The sequence below is a fragment of the Plasmodium malariae genome (assembly GCF_900090045.1).
Source record: "Plasmodium malariae genome assembly, chromosome: 13".
Lineage (NCBI taxonomy): Eukaryota > Apicomplexa > Aconoidasida > Haemosporida > Plasmodiidae > Plasmodium > Plasmodium malariae.
This window is the reverse complement of record NC_041787.1, coordinates 350,079-364,970: the sequence shown is the minus strand read 5'-3', so window position 1 is coordinate 364,970 and position 14,892 is coordinate 350,079. Positions and strand designations below refer to the sequence as shown.

Genomic DNA, 14,892 nt, shown 5'->3' with positions numbered 1-14,892 from the left:
ATTCCTCTTTCGTTCATTTGTTCATTCCTCTTTCGTTCATTTGTTCATTCCTCTTTCGTTCATTTGTTCATTCCTCTTTCGTTCATTTGTTCATTCCTCTTTCGTTCATTTGTTCATTCCTCTTTCGTTCATTTGTTCATTCCTCCTTCGTTCATTTGTTTATTCCTCTTTCGTTCATTTGTTTATTCCTCTTTCGTTCATTTGTTTATTCCTCTTTCATTTTTTCCTTTCCTTGTGCTTATGAGAAGAAATAGTGAAAGAAATAAATAAAAAAATGTAGATTGAAATTTACGAATTCGTAAATATAAATATATATATATGTATATATAATTGAAAAGTGTTATTTGAACTATTTAAATTTTTTTTTTCTGTTTTTTGTGAAGTTATATAATTTATAGCTTTTTTTAAAATTTGTTTTAGCGTTATTTTGGCTTCATTTTGACGATATTTTGACGTTATTTTGACGTTATTTTGACGTTATTTTGACGTAATTTTAATTTTTTTTTTTTTTTTTTTTTTGTATAAGCATATTTTTGCAATTTTTCAAGAGTCAAAATGATTATATATAAAGAATGATCGTTCTTTGAACGAACGTACTTATAGATATTTATATGTATGTACGTATGCATTTATAGTACATACGCTCATATATTATGTACATATATGATCTTCATTATAAATAAGATTATTCCCCTAAGCCTGCTTATTTGTTTGAATTCCCTTTTTTTTCTCTTTCTATTTCGTTTTCTATTTCGTTTTCTATTTCGTTTTCTATTTCTTTTTCCTTTTCCATTTCCTTTTTCCCTTTCCCTTTCGTGTTCTCTTTTTTTTTTTTTTTTTTTTGAGTGATGTTAAAAGGTACCTGTGACTTGGATGATATCAGTGATGATGATTTTGTAAGTGAGAAGCAAATATTTCAAGGGTCCAATAAGACAATCCTAAGCCTCGAATCAATTCATGTTGTTAAAGGTATTGACAAGAATGTTAAGAAAAGAATTGAAGAAGGAAAAGTATATCTAAGTGATATAAGTCCCGTAAAAAATGCAGAAATAGAAGAGGCATTTTTGAAAAGTTTATGTGATAATGCTTTGAAAAATAATATTATTAGCAAAAAAAGATATTACAGCAATAAGTCAACGAAAGAGTTAAATATAAAAATTGAAGAGAATTATAAATGTTTTAGTTTAGATAATTCGAGTGCACATAGTGCTGGAGGCCATAGGGAGGGAAAGGGCAACAAGGATGGCAATGATTACAACTATAACAACAATAACAACGATGATGGTGATAATAATAGCATAGGGAGTATGGCGGTCAAGCGGAGTACCAGTGGTGGTAGCGATGAGGACATAAAGGGTAGTAAAAAAAGCCATAAAAAAGATGATAAAAAAGACAATAAAGTAGACGATAAAGTAGACGATAAAAGAGATGCAATGGATGATAACGTTGACCTGAAAAATTGTAATGGTGAATACCAGAGTGAGTACAACAGCTCCAGGAGGAAAAGACCCTTAGCAGGGGATGCTCAAGGTGACAGCTGCAAAGAGGAAGAAGAGGAGGAATCACTATCACCATACTACAATAAAATTAACTCATTTGTTAAAAGAAATTTCTCGGCAAGTATTTTTGAGAAATGCTCATTTAACGATTTCCCAGATTTACTAGAAAGAGAAACAATGGATTATATAAGAAAAAGAGAAAAAAAATTGCAAAAAAAAAGATTGAATGCAAATTTAGAAGCATTGCGTTTGCAATATATACCAATAAATAATGATAAATTTATGAATATTCCAAGAGAAATTAAAGAAAATATTTTAGCTTTATTTGCGTGCATTATAATAAAGCATATTGATTCATTTGATGATATAGAAGTTCAAAATAATTTAGATGAGTTATCAAAAAATTTTTTAAAAAAATTATCTGAATTATTGGTAATAGACTCAGTAGCATATCAATGTATAATTAAACCATTAGAACAAAGGGAATTAATAAGAGATATAACTGGAGATAGAAAAATATATCAGTTATATGAAAAACCGTTTGTTGATAATTTATTAACTCAAATAGAACATCTTCAACCACTTATTGACGTAAAATTTAAAAAGGTTGTTGAAGAATTAAATAATGAAATGGATTTTTGGCAGAATGATCATATAGATGAACAACATAATAATGAACATTTAAGTGATGACAAGGAATACTCAGATAGTGATATATTAGAGGATGAAGATGAACTTGATGATAATAAAAGCGATATTAAAAACTTAGCTTCCTTCCGTGGCAGCTTTATTCAAAGAGAAATTGATGAAACATACAGTGGTGAAGCCATAAATGACTACTTTGCTTTGAGTAGAGGTGGGGGAGGGGGGACTAACAACATGAGCAGTCACACCGTACGAACCACAAGATGCCCGGGAGAACTGCAGGGGAAGGTGCCAAACAGTATAAGCAGTGGTAAACCTGCGCGATATGCGAAAGCTAGTCGAAGCAACCAAAACGATCAAGTTGAGTCAGCTGGTCAAGTTGAGCAAGTTGAACAAGTTAGTCAAGTTAGTAGAGAACGGAGTAAATGTGCACCGAACTCAAGCAACTGTGATCAGCTCGCAAGTGAGGACCCATGTAGTCTTGATGAGGAAAAAAAGATCACTAGCCAAATTAGTATCAGCGGAAAAGATAATACCACTGGGGCCCAAAAATGTGGAGAAAGGGAGAGAAAGAAAGAGAGCAAGGATGGGAGTGGAAGTAGGAGCAAGAATGGATACGATAATGGTTGTGAGAACGATGCGAATAAGGACGAAGGATATTGCGACGGTAAATGTATTAGTAAAGAGGATGATGAAGAAAAGAATGGTGATAAGAATGGAAATGCCAACAAACATGGAAGCTTAAATAACAACGAACATGGCAACAAGGAAGGTTCGGGGAAGAAGGCAAATAACAGCAAATTGAGCTTTTATATTGAAAAAGACATATCAGAGAAAGCGGCAATGGATTATGAGTGCAAAAGGGAAGGTGCAGACGACATACAGTCGAGAATAAAGACAAATATAAAAAAATGTGATACATTCGAATATGACAACAGTATATATGATGAAAGTGATATTGATAAGCACTTAAATCATGGAGTACCAACAAGAGGTCCAGAAGTGAAATCTGTGTTACTAAGAGATTTAATTACAACATATATAATGACTGGAAATAATAATGCACGAATACAATTATATTTTCAAAAATTTGCAAAGTGTCTAAAAATTAATGAACTGTTAATATTAAGGATAGAAGAAAACTTAGCAGCAGATTTAATAAATGCATTACAAGCATCAACAGATGAAACATCTAAAAGGAGAAAAATAAGAAGAATGAAAATAGCTGCAGCTGCTTTAGGTGGTGGTGCATTAATAGCATTTACTGCAGGGCTAGCAGCACCAGGTATTATAGCTGGTTTAACAGCATTAGGTGCAGGTGGTAGCAGTTTAACAGCATTTTTAGCATCAGCTAGTGGTTTGGCTTTTATTGTTTCTTTATTTGGTGCAGGTGGAGCAGGTTTAACAGGATATAAATATAGTAGAAGAATAGCAAATATTAGAACATTTGAATTTATTATGTTAAATGGGAATATTTCAAAATCTTTAAGTGTATGTGTATGTGTAAGTGGAGAAATTAAAACGGATGATGATATAACGACTCCATGGTTAGATGTTTTTCCAAATTGTTATTGTGATTTATATGGATTGAAATGGGAAAATCATTTATTAAAAACTTTAGGATCGTTAATTGAAACTATGTTATCACAAGAATTTGCTATAACAGCTAGTAAGATATGGTTACAGTATACCATTGCTAGCACATTAAGTGCAGCTTTAACTTGGCCCTTAGCACTAATTAAATATGCATCAAATCTTGACAATGTATATTTATTAATAAGAGAAAGAGCTCAACAAGCTGGTCGTATTTTGGCAGATGCACTTAGCGATAGAAATACAGTTGGTCAAAGACCTGTTATTTTAATTGGTTACTCAGTTGGTGCTCGTGTAATTTTTTATTGTTTAAAATATTTATATTCGAAAAAATTGTACAATATTGTAAGTAATGCAATTTTTATTGGTTTACCTGCAACTACTAGTAGTAGGGTTTGGGAGAAAATTAGAATGGTTGTAACGAATCGTGTTATTAATGTTTATTCAAAGAATGATTGGCTGTTAGGCTTCTTATATAGATACATGGAATGGAAGTTAAGCGTCGCCGGGCTTATTTCGGTGAAGGTACCAAACATAGAGAACTACGATGCTAGTGGCATCATACACAGTCACTTGGACTACAAGAGAAAGCTCAAAGACATACTTAATTTGATCAATTTTGACATGTAAGTTTGGCTTCCCAGCTGTACATATAATATGTGTAAGTAATATGCGTATGTAAGTATATACGTATGTAAGTATATACGTATGTAAGTATATACGTATGTAAGTATATACGTATGTGTGTACGTGTATAAATGCGTACATGTGGCACTTAATGTTTACAAACGTACAAGTGCTAGCAACGAAGAAGGAGAAGAGGGAAACAGGAATATAATTATACCCCCCCCCCCTTCACTCATCTCCAAGGGTATAGGTAGTAGTAGGGTTGCATTATGGCCAAACCCCGTAGCTGATCAAAATTTAAAGAAGTAACATGCGTTTGTTATATTTCGGCCCAACAAAATAATTTGTTTAGTCGTAATAATTTATCTAGTTAATACCTTTATTTATCTCGTTATCTTTATTTATTTTGCACTTTTTTTTTTTTTTTTTTTTTTTTTTTCAACAGTTGCCTCCCATTTCATGCTTTGCGCTTTTATGCTTTATCTTTTTCTTTAATTTTCATATTTTTGCGTGGGGTTTGAATTTTTTAAAATGTTATTCACCTATTTTTCATATAATGTATTTTGCACATATTATTCTCATGTTGTTCACTTACTGTTTACTTATTAGTATATATGATAATTTTTTGTCATAAAAGGTCTGCTTCACTGCACTGAAAGAGAAACTTTCAAATATGAATATTTTATGAGCTGTCAACTTATCAGCTACCAATTATTTGCGAATATAAATGTATTTAACTGCTCTGCTATTTACAAAACTATGCACCACTTACTATCTACTTGTTGTCCTCTGTTTTTTTGGGGAAATAAATCCGCAGCTTTTCTTTAAATTAAAAATTAAAAAAAAGGCAATACGGAAAGAGCAAACTGTTCTTTAATAAAATTTGCATAAATTTTTTATAAAAAAAGAAAAAAGGAAGAGCGGTGGTTCGAAAATTTATGAACATTTAAAAGCGTATATATATATATATATATATATATATATATATATATATATACATATATAGAGGCAATTTAAAAACGAAAAATAGGTGGGGAGAAAAAAAAGTACACTGTTTTACAAACGGGACCACTTGTAAATACAAACACGCACAATACATATATATAGATGTACGTACGTAAGTATATTGTGTACACATTTATTAGCATGTACTTATGTAAGCACATGTACCGTACGCGTATCCCCACATGAGCATATTCACATGAAGTATTTTTTAAAAATTTAAAAGGTACTACGATTTCGAATACCATCGTCATATTTTTTATTTGAAAAAATAAAAATGTAAGATTGTAAAATTGTAAAATTATTTGCTTTTAAAATAAAATCAAAGCTTTTTTTTTATAACTATCAAAATAAATGATGTGCAAAAATTGTTCAAAAATTAAAACAACGTTAAAATGTTGATTTCAGGATTTTCCTGGTTGGACCTATAATCATCCATATTATATTCATCTTCTTTGTCATCAAAAATGCTCAGGATATTTATTTCTGATTCGCCAGCTGTCCATGTTTTATTCTTTTTCACACTATTATTATCACCTGCATTGGGAAACGTTATAAATCACGTGTGTATAAATGGGTATATATCATATGTACTCACTGGGGTATATGCATGTGTGTGTAACTTATGTACGTACGCGTGTATGAACAGTCTGTGGGGCATTTTCGCATGGGAAAAGAAATGACTCATAACATTTATAGCACTTTTTGCACCTCACACATACATGGGGCGTGGTGATCATACATATAACACGTATGCAAGAAAAAATCTTGCACATTTATATATATATGTGTATGTATGTGTGTATGTATGTATGTATGGAAAAAGCCAATTACCACTGTCACTGGAGGAGGTGGACTCATAGTACTTGTAGTGTGTTGAGTTATCAATTTTCCCATTTTCATTTTCATAGGCATCGAGATCAATTACTTTATTCTTTTTTATAGCTTCTTCAATTTTGGATGGATTTATTTTTTTTTCTCTTTTATATTTATCACGAATTTGTTTATCCGAAAATTTTGGCATTAATGCTCTAACCATCATTAAGTCAATACCAAACATTTCAATAGCTTCATAAAATTTTTCAGTTTCTTTATTTGTCCATTTACATAATTTGTTTTTTTTATAAGCATTATTATATTTTTCTATTTGACAATTATTCAAATTTTGATTAATTTTTTTTTTTTTTTTCATTAACAAACTTAAATTATCACAATTATAATTTTCGTTTATTAAATTATTCGAATTACATTTCCTTTTGTCATCATATATAATTTCTCCATTCTCATTTATGTTTAATTTATTCGAGTAATTCGAGCTGCACGCGTTCAGAAAATTCAGGAAGTCGTCGCAGTTGCTTTCGGCCATTGGGTCTTCTGGATTTGCCACGTCTGTTACATCTGCCACGTCTACTACGTCTGCCACACTCGCCAATCTTTCAGTGCCTTCTTCTTTGCCCACCTTTTCGTGTGCTGCTTCATCCACTTGCTCACCATATAATGAAGCATTTTCTTCCCTTTCCGTGTTATTAAAAATGCAGTTAATAATATCATATTCACCTTTACTTGCATAGTTATCATTTTGATTTATGCCTACTTTTCCTTCATCATATGACATTAAGATATTAATATCGTTGCTTTCGTTTCTATCCTCTCCTCCTTCCACTGAATTGTTACCACAGTGCTCTTCGCACGTATCTTTTTTGTCTTTTCTTTTATTCCTTTTCCTTCTGTTCTTTATCACTAGGTCCCAAATGGTGCATCCGTTATCTACACAGGTGCGCAGGGATAAACATGCATAGGTATATAAGTGTGTTTGTACGTGTATGTACACGTACGTATGTATATCCATGTATGCATATATGTACATCCACGTATGCACATGTACGCACAGGTGACTGTGTTCACATACATAAACACCTCTTACTCTTAACATACATAAATATACTCAGACATGCAGGAAATACAAAAGGAGATTATACTCCCACACCCACAAGACATTTATACGTAAAAATATGTATTCACATATTTAACATTACCACTAACATCATTAACGGAACTAGCCTTTTTTTTTTTTTTTCTTCTTATCTTTTTATTTACTAACTCTAAAAAATGAGAAGCATTATTGAAAAATTGTTTTTCCTTGGGACCACCAACTTCAGTATCTTCCATCACTCCGGGTATTCTATGAATGTCCTGAAAATTAGGAGCACCCAACAGGCGTATAAATGTGTACATATAAAAAAATGTATACAACATGGGTGCAGATAAAACGAGATCAGTCATGTGTGCTTAAATCTTTACACAAGGAGGAAAAAAAAAAAAAAAAAAAAAAAAAAAAAAAAAAATTCTCAAAACGTTTAGCACACAAAAACTATTTACAAAAAAAGCAAATTTATATAATTCTTAAAATGTATATATATGCACATATGTATGGGCGGGGCTTGGATTCCTTACGGCATCAAAGTATACAAGGTTTTCGTTCAACTTATTTTCCTCGAACACACGACCAGGATAATAAATCAAATTATTTGTATTCGTAACGCAGTTAACATCTTCGTTGTTGTACATATCCGGACTGTTATGTTTCCCATCGTAATTGTTACTGCTATTATTGCTGCCCATACTGATGCTGATATTAGTGCCGTTATTGGCACTATTGTGGGGGTAAAAATATATGGTGTTATTATTATTATTATGATTATGATTATGATCAATATCATTGTCATTATTTCCACAATTGTTTACGTAATTTAAGGTGCCATAATTTAAGTTCATATTCAAATCACTGTTCATTGTTTCGTTTAAATTAATAGTATGATGCTGTGCTGTGGTAGTTATTAAGCTATTGTAATTATTATTTACCGTTTCTGATCCCAAAATATTATTTTTTATGGTACTCGTAGTTTTTGTATTTTCATTAAAATAAGATGTGTTATTTAATTGCCTATTTTGATGATCATTCTTATATAAATTGTTTTCAAAATTGTTCCTATTTACATCCATACTAAGCGTATTGCTATTATTTATGTACATGTTCATATTTTTTTCATGGTAATAATTTTTATCATAATTTAGACCTTTTCTAATTTCGTCTGAATCCTTTGCTATTTCTTTACAACAGCCACTATAATTACTGTTATGGTATACATCCCCGCTAATCGCACTCTTACCGTTGTTATTACTGCTACTAGTATTGTTATTGCCACTACCTCTATTATTGTTATTAATGAAATATTTTTCCTCTTTTAAACTCATATTTGCCTTCATTTGGTTACTATTAGTATAACCGTTTGGGCTTATATTTACTTGACTTTTGCTCATTAAATTAGGGCCACTTGCATTGTATCCATATGCCCCCTTTCCGCTCTGAGAAGGAATTTTGTTGATCCTATTAATATCATAGAACCCGCCTACACCGACAATGCTGCTTGTGTTACTTATACCACCTGTACCACTCACCCCTTTTACATTATTGTCAATGCTTGCAAAGTTATTAACGTTACTAATGTTGTCACTCTGATTATACATCTGGTTTACGGAATAAAATGGAGATGTGTCCTTATCAATAAACGTCAAATTATTTTGCTGTACGTTTTTTTCTTTAACCATCTTTTCGTCTAAATTGGTTAAGTTATAATTATGTATTTTATCCACATCATATTTCCTGTTCGTGTGTTGGTACATGGTGGTGGTATCATTGCTTCTCACTTCATTGTAATAATTGCCCATATTATAATCGTAATCTCCATAACGATTGTTGTTGTAGTAAGACTCATCGTTTAAATAACTTACGTTGTTCATGCTTTCGCTTTGGCCGCTTACGTTTCCTATTTGGCCGCTTACGTTTCCTATTTGGCCGCTTACGTTTCCTATTTGGCCGCTTACGTTTCCTATTTGGCCGCTTACGTTTCCTATTTGGCCGCTTACGTTTCCTATTTGGCCGCTTACGTTTCCTATTTGGCCGCTTACGTTTCCTATTTGGCCGCTTGTGTTTCCTATTTGGCCGCTTGTGTTTCCTATTTGGCCGCTTGCGTTTCCTATATGACCGCTTGCGTTTCCTATATGACCGCTTGCGTTTCCTATATGACGGCTTGCGTTTCCTATTTGGCCGCTTACAATCCCACTAAAATTGGTTATGTTAGTATCTAAGTTGTTTACTAAGTTTTTCTTTTTAAGTTTCTCATTAGTAGTGTTCTGGTAAATTGCTTCATTTTGAGCACTACTATGATTAGGTACTTTATTATCCTGAATATTTTTGATCTGTTCATAATTTTTCCTGTTGTTATTTGTCCTTATATGGACGCGATTAGTTTGGTTATAAGTTCTTATGTCTGTGATACCTCCTGCATATTTGTTCATATAATTGTACGAGGCAAATTCGTTACTGTTCCCTTTCGTCAAATTACTCGAGTTCCCTAACATCTGGTAGTTCATCGCGTTACTGTCACTATTACTATTATTGCCAATATTGTTTATTGGAATAGTATTACTAGTTAAGTTTCTTCTAATTACATTTTTACTAATAATGTTTCCACTCCCCATTCTGCTGGTAATAACTCCGCCTGCAGCAAGTGCGTTAGAGCTAATTCCGCCAGCAGTAACTCCTCTAGGGGTACTTCCGCTTGGTGTTGTAGCTCCAGCTGACATACCCCCCGCCGCAACGCTGTTACTTGTAAGGTTTACGTGGTTAGTGTTCAGGATCTTAATTCCTTCCTTGTCCAAGTTTGAGTAAAAAGTGAAATTATTAACAACTGAATTGTTCATTAACGTGTTCGATACACCGAAAGGATTCATACTCATGTCGTTATTGTTCATCACGTTGGGTGCATAATACATGCATTTTTCGCTATTTCCGTTTAGTAAATTAGTGCTAATGTGGTTAACATTACTATAACTGTTTGCGTTACCGCCAGCATTACCGTTAATGCCATTAATAAAATTTTTTTTTTTTTTTTTTTTTTCCATCAACTTTTCAGCCTTCAACAACTGTTTGCGTCTTTTATCATATAATTTCATCATCATTTTTTTTTCTTTCAATTTTTGTTTTTCATCTTTTTTCATTTTTTTCCTTAACATCTCTTCAACTTTAGTTTTATTCTTTTGTCTATAAGGTAATAAATCATTATCGTTCAAATGGACTTCATTCAAAGCGTGTCCATAATTTCCTGTTATTGTATTTTTGTTATATCCATGGTATATAAATTGTTCTGCATTTATATTTCTATTTGTCAAGTTCAAATTGTCCATGTTGCCAACGTTATCACTGCCGGGGTTATTAATATATCCTCTGTTGAGGTGGATACTACTGGACGCACTATTAAATATATTGTTGTTATTGTTATGGCTGCTGCTAATGCCATAGTTACTACCATTCATGTTATACATGTTTGTATCGTTCATGCTTAACATATTATTATGCAATTCGTCATTATTCATCGAACAGTTGTCTTTATTTATACTAATCGATACTTCACCAGCAGTTGCTACATTGGGATCACTATTCATAATGTTTTTTATTCCTTCTCCGTTTATTTGAATCCTATTATTATCACTGGCACTACTAGGAACATCATTAATATTACTCATGGCGCTAGGATTAGTCAATCCACTAGTATTATGTATGCTGCCAACGGTAATTCCAATTATACTCGAATTATCACCGTGTGAATAGTAAGTCATTACATTGTTATGCTTCCCTGGAAGATACAAAGATGCTTTGTTATCATTTTGAAAAGATATCGTACAAGAATTGCCACTGATCATATTATTCGAAAAAACGTTGTTAACTCTATTGTAAGATGGTGCCATGTTATTATTTGAGATATCCCCATTTTGGTAGGGATGATTATTCATATTTGTAATATTTTGATAAATAGCTGGATTATAATTAGGGTCGTAAAAAGAATTTGTATTTCTATACATATAATTATTATTCATCAATTTTCCTTGTTCCATCTGCATTATATCCTGTTTATTTTTTTTTTTTTTTTTTCATTTTACCATTTTTTTTTTCTCTTGTGTTATCAAATGTTGGTCCACTCTTATTTAAGTTGCATATTGCATCGTTCACATAATGAGAGTTGTTAATAACGTCTGCACTGTTTATGTTATCTATAATGTAACTCATATTACTACTGTTTATGTCGTTCATACAGTTAACACCGTTCAAGCCGCTAACATTGTTCATGGTGCTAACATTGTTCATGGTGCTAACATTGTTCATTCTGCTAACACCGTTTATGTTATATCCCAAGCTATTGTTAGAAAAATGCTGACTCATCATATTGTCTAAGGCCTTAATTCTTCCTTTAAATCCACTGGGCCTTTCTCCATTCATACAGTTTACATCACTTTTATAATTTTTCGCTACAGCTGCATTTACATTATTTGATAAAATTTTATATCTATTTTTTTCTTCATTGGAAAGTTGTTTCCATAATTTGGAAACATATGAATTTTGTTGAGCTAAGGTTATACCCATATCAATATTTTTCTCTTTATATTCTTTTCTTTTTTCACGTGCAAATATACTGAATGCAGTAAATTTTCTTTTTTTTTTTTTTTTTCTGCAATAAGAAATTTTCTTCATTTATTTTTGATGCTTTAGCAGCCCATTCTTTTTTCTTTTCGTTACTTAAACTATTCCATATTTTTGCAACTGCCGATGTTTGTTCTGTTAATGAACTACCTAGAAACACTTTTTGGTTCAACAATTCTTTTCTCTTTTCCCTTGCAAACAGTGTAAAAGATGTTATTCCTCTAACAGATTTCTTCTTTACTTCTTTATTCTCTTCTATCTGGTTAGTATCTCCCTTGAAATTGGTACCATATGAAATATTGTAGTTACTTGTGCACATGCTCACATAGTTGTTACTATAACTAGTGCCAAAGTTATTAGCGCAATTAGTGCCAAAGTTATTAGCGCAATTAGTGCCAAAGTTATTAGCGCAATTAGTGCCAAAGTTATTGACGCAATTAGTGCCAAAGTTATTGACGCAATTAGTACCAAAGTTATTAGCGTAACTATTGCCGATAATTCCACCCATATTACCACTAAAACTACCGGCAACCTTGCTATGCGTCTCCTTTTTCTTTTTCTTTTTTTTCTTCTTCTGCGCAATGCTAGAAAATAAGCATCTCCTGTTAATGCTTCTCCCAATGTTATGAATCAAATTATTTGTCTCCTTAAAATCTTTACAATTGTACAGTTTCGGTATTAAATTTTTTAAGGATATATTTAGCACAGAGTTACTAGGGTAAAGTGAGTTATTGCGCCTGTGGTAAATCCCTCTATACGCCAGGGGATTATACTTATTATTACTCCAACTGCTACTGTTATTGTTGTTGACGTTACCATTTATGTTATTGTTACTGATATTAACACCACCATCATCATCATTCCTGTAGCTTCTGTTGCTCCTCTTCAAAAAATACAACTGCTGCATGCTCTCTTCGAACAGGTTATTCTCTTCTTTACACTTTAATTTCTTCAATTTCCTTCGTAGATTTTTTAATTTCAATAATAGTTCACCATTTTCATATTTTGCATTAATCTGATTAAATAATTTTGCATATATTTCCTTTTCACGCATAAGGAAATACAAAAAGAAATCTTTTTTTATGTAACGTACTTTATTCATTTTCTCATTCTTTACAATAGCATTCATAACATCCTTAGTATTACATAGGAAGAAATATAAAAGTTTTTCATTCTTTATAATTATATAATAAACATTTTTTACATATATATATATACTGTCTATATCTATATCACCAATTATATTATTTTTACTCAAGTAGTTAAATATTTTCTTTTTAATATATTTTTCCGAATTCTTATATCTTTTTATGAACATGTTGGATTTTATTTCCTTTATTTTGTTGTAGTAAAACTTGTAAATGCTCCTCTTTCGCTCATTCCCCCCATCTCCGCTGTGGTTCCTCTCTTTATTCTCATCATCATCATTTTCCTCGTCATCACTCACTTCTTCATCATTCGCCTCGTCATCGCTTTTATCCTCATCATCCTCCTGATTGTCATTCTCATTGTTATCATTCTCCTGATTGTCATTCTCCTGATTGTCATCCTCCTGATTGTCATTCTCATTGTTATCATTCTCCTGATTGTCATTCTCATTGTTATCATTCTCCTCGTTGTCATTCTCATTGTTATCATTCTCCTCCTCTTCCTTCTCTTTTTCATCATTCTCTTTGTTGTTGTTCCCCTTCCCTTGTCCCTCGCCATCCTCATCGCCTTCATTATCGTTGCCACTGCTCCTCTTACCTTCGCTGCTGCATTTATTGTTTTTTTTGGTATAATCATTATTATTATTATTACTACTTTTGTCATCATACTCGTTGTTTTCCCTATCATTATAGTCCTTATTTTCCCTTGTGTCCTGATGGCTATCTCCATCTGTACTATCCCTACAACCTTCATCCGTATTATGGCTATTATATTCATTGATATTATCATTCACAAGGTCGTTACCATAAACAGTGCGGCATGTGCCAACAATGTGATTGTATAACGACCCTAATTTATTAATAAGACTTACACTGGTTTGACGATTCATATTAATTATACTATGCACATTTCTCACAATGTTAATATGGTATAAAATTTCTAGGTTACTGAAAAAAGGAACGTTATCCATTTTACTCCTATTGATACTTTGAAATGGCGTACTGGATAATTCATTGTTTAGACTTATCTCTCTCAAATAAATTGTATTGTCCCCAGGATCACTAAAGTCCTGATGGCTATTACCACTGCTGCTTATTCGTTTAGTTTCCTCATAATCAATTGTTTTCGTATAATCGTTAACTTCTTTTTCAATTAAATTAATTACTTCTTTTTTTTTTTTTTTTTTTTTTTTCTTCTTCTTTTCAACTAGATAATTAACATGAGTTATTATTATATTGCAAATATGACACAGTTTCTTATAATACTTGCTCTCTTTTTGTAAATAAAACTTCATAGTTTGTTGGAAATAAATATCTACAAATTTTTCTGCGCAAACTATCATAATATCATCTCGGGTAGAAATCGCCAGCCTATTTGCTGCACTACATTTATTAAGGGGATAACCTCTTTGTTTATTATTTTGTTGGAGATAATTCTTACCTATAGTATTACACACTACAATATGTATGGTGTCAAGTATTACATTACGTATTAAATTTCGGGCGGTATTACATATAAGGTTATGTAAGCGGTTGTATATATTGCATATTTTGCAAATATTATAAATGTTATTACATTCATTCATATACAATAAATTAAAATAATTTCTTAAATTTTGGTCTAAAAAATTTTCGTTCTTTTTAAAATCTGCCATATCAAAGGCGCTTCCTCCTTGTTCAACTACTTCCATTATGTTTACCCCTTTTTTTAAGCTTCTCGTTACGCCTTTTTTTTAAGACTTTTCTTATGCTTCTTTTTAAGCCTTTTTTTTATACTTCTTTTTAAGCCTTTTTTTTATGCTTCTTTTTAAGCCTTTTTTTTATAATTCTTTTTAAGCCT

At 31.8% G+C, this 14,892-nt stretch overlaps 2 protein-coding genes across 2 annotated transcripts; one reads left to right on the top strand and one right to left on the bottom strand.

The window, feature by feature from the left end:
- Positions 1 to 848: 848 nt before the first annotated feature.
- On the top strand, positions 849 to 4,367 carry PmUG01_13015900 (conserved Plasmodium protein, unknown function; the record flags this gene model as incomplete). Its single annotated transcript, XM_029007124.1, has 1 exon — positions 849 to 4,367. One exon carries the CDS (start codon positions 849 to 851, stop codon positions 4,365 to 4,367), a length of 3,519 nt encoding a protein of 1,172 aa, XP_028863545.1.
- Positions 4,368 to 5,745: 1,378 nt separating this feature from the next.
- Positions 5,746 to 14,743, bottom strand: HMGB3 (high mobility group protein B3, putative; the record flags this gene model as incomplete). Its single annotated transcript, XM_029007123.1, is given in 6 exon segments — positions 5,746 to 5,903; positions 6,201 to 7,133; positions 7,403 to 7,559; positions 7,821 to 11,339; positions 11,353 to 11,910; positions 11,924 to 14,743. 6 exon segments carry the CDS (start codon positions 14,741 to 14,743, stop codon positions 5,746 to 5,748), a joined length of 8,145 nt encoding a protein of 2,714 aa, XP_028863544.1.
- Positions 14,744 to 14,892: the final 149 nt, after the last annotated feature.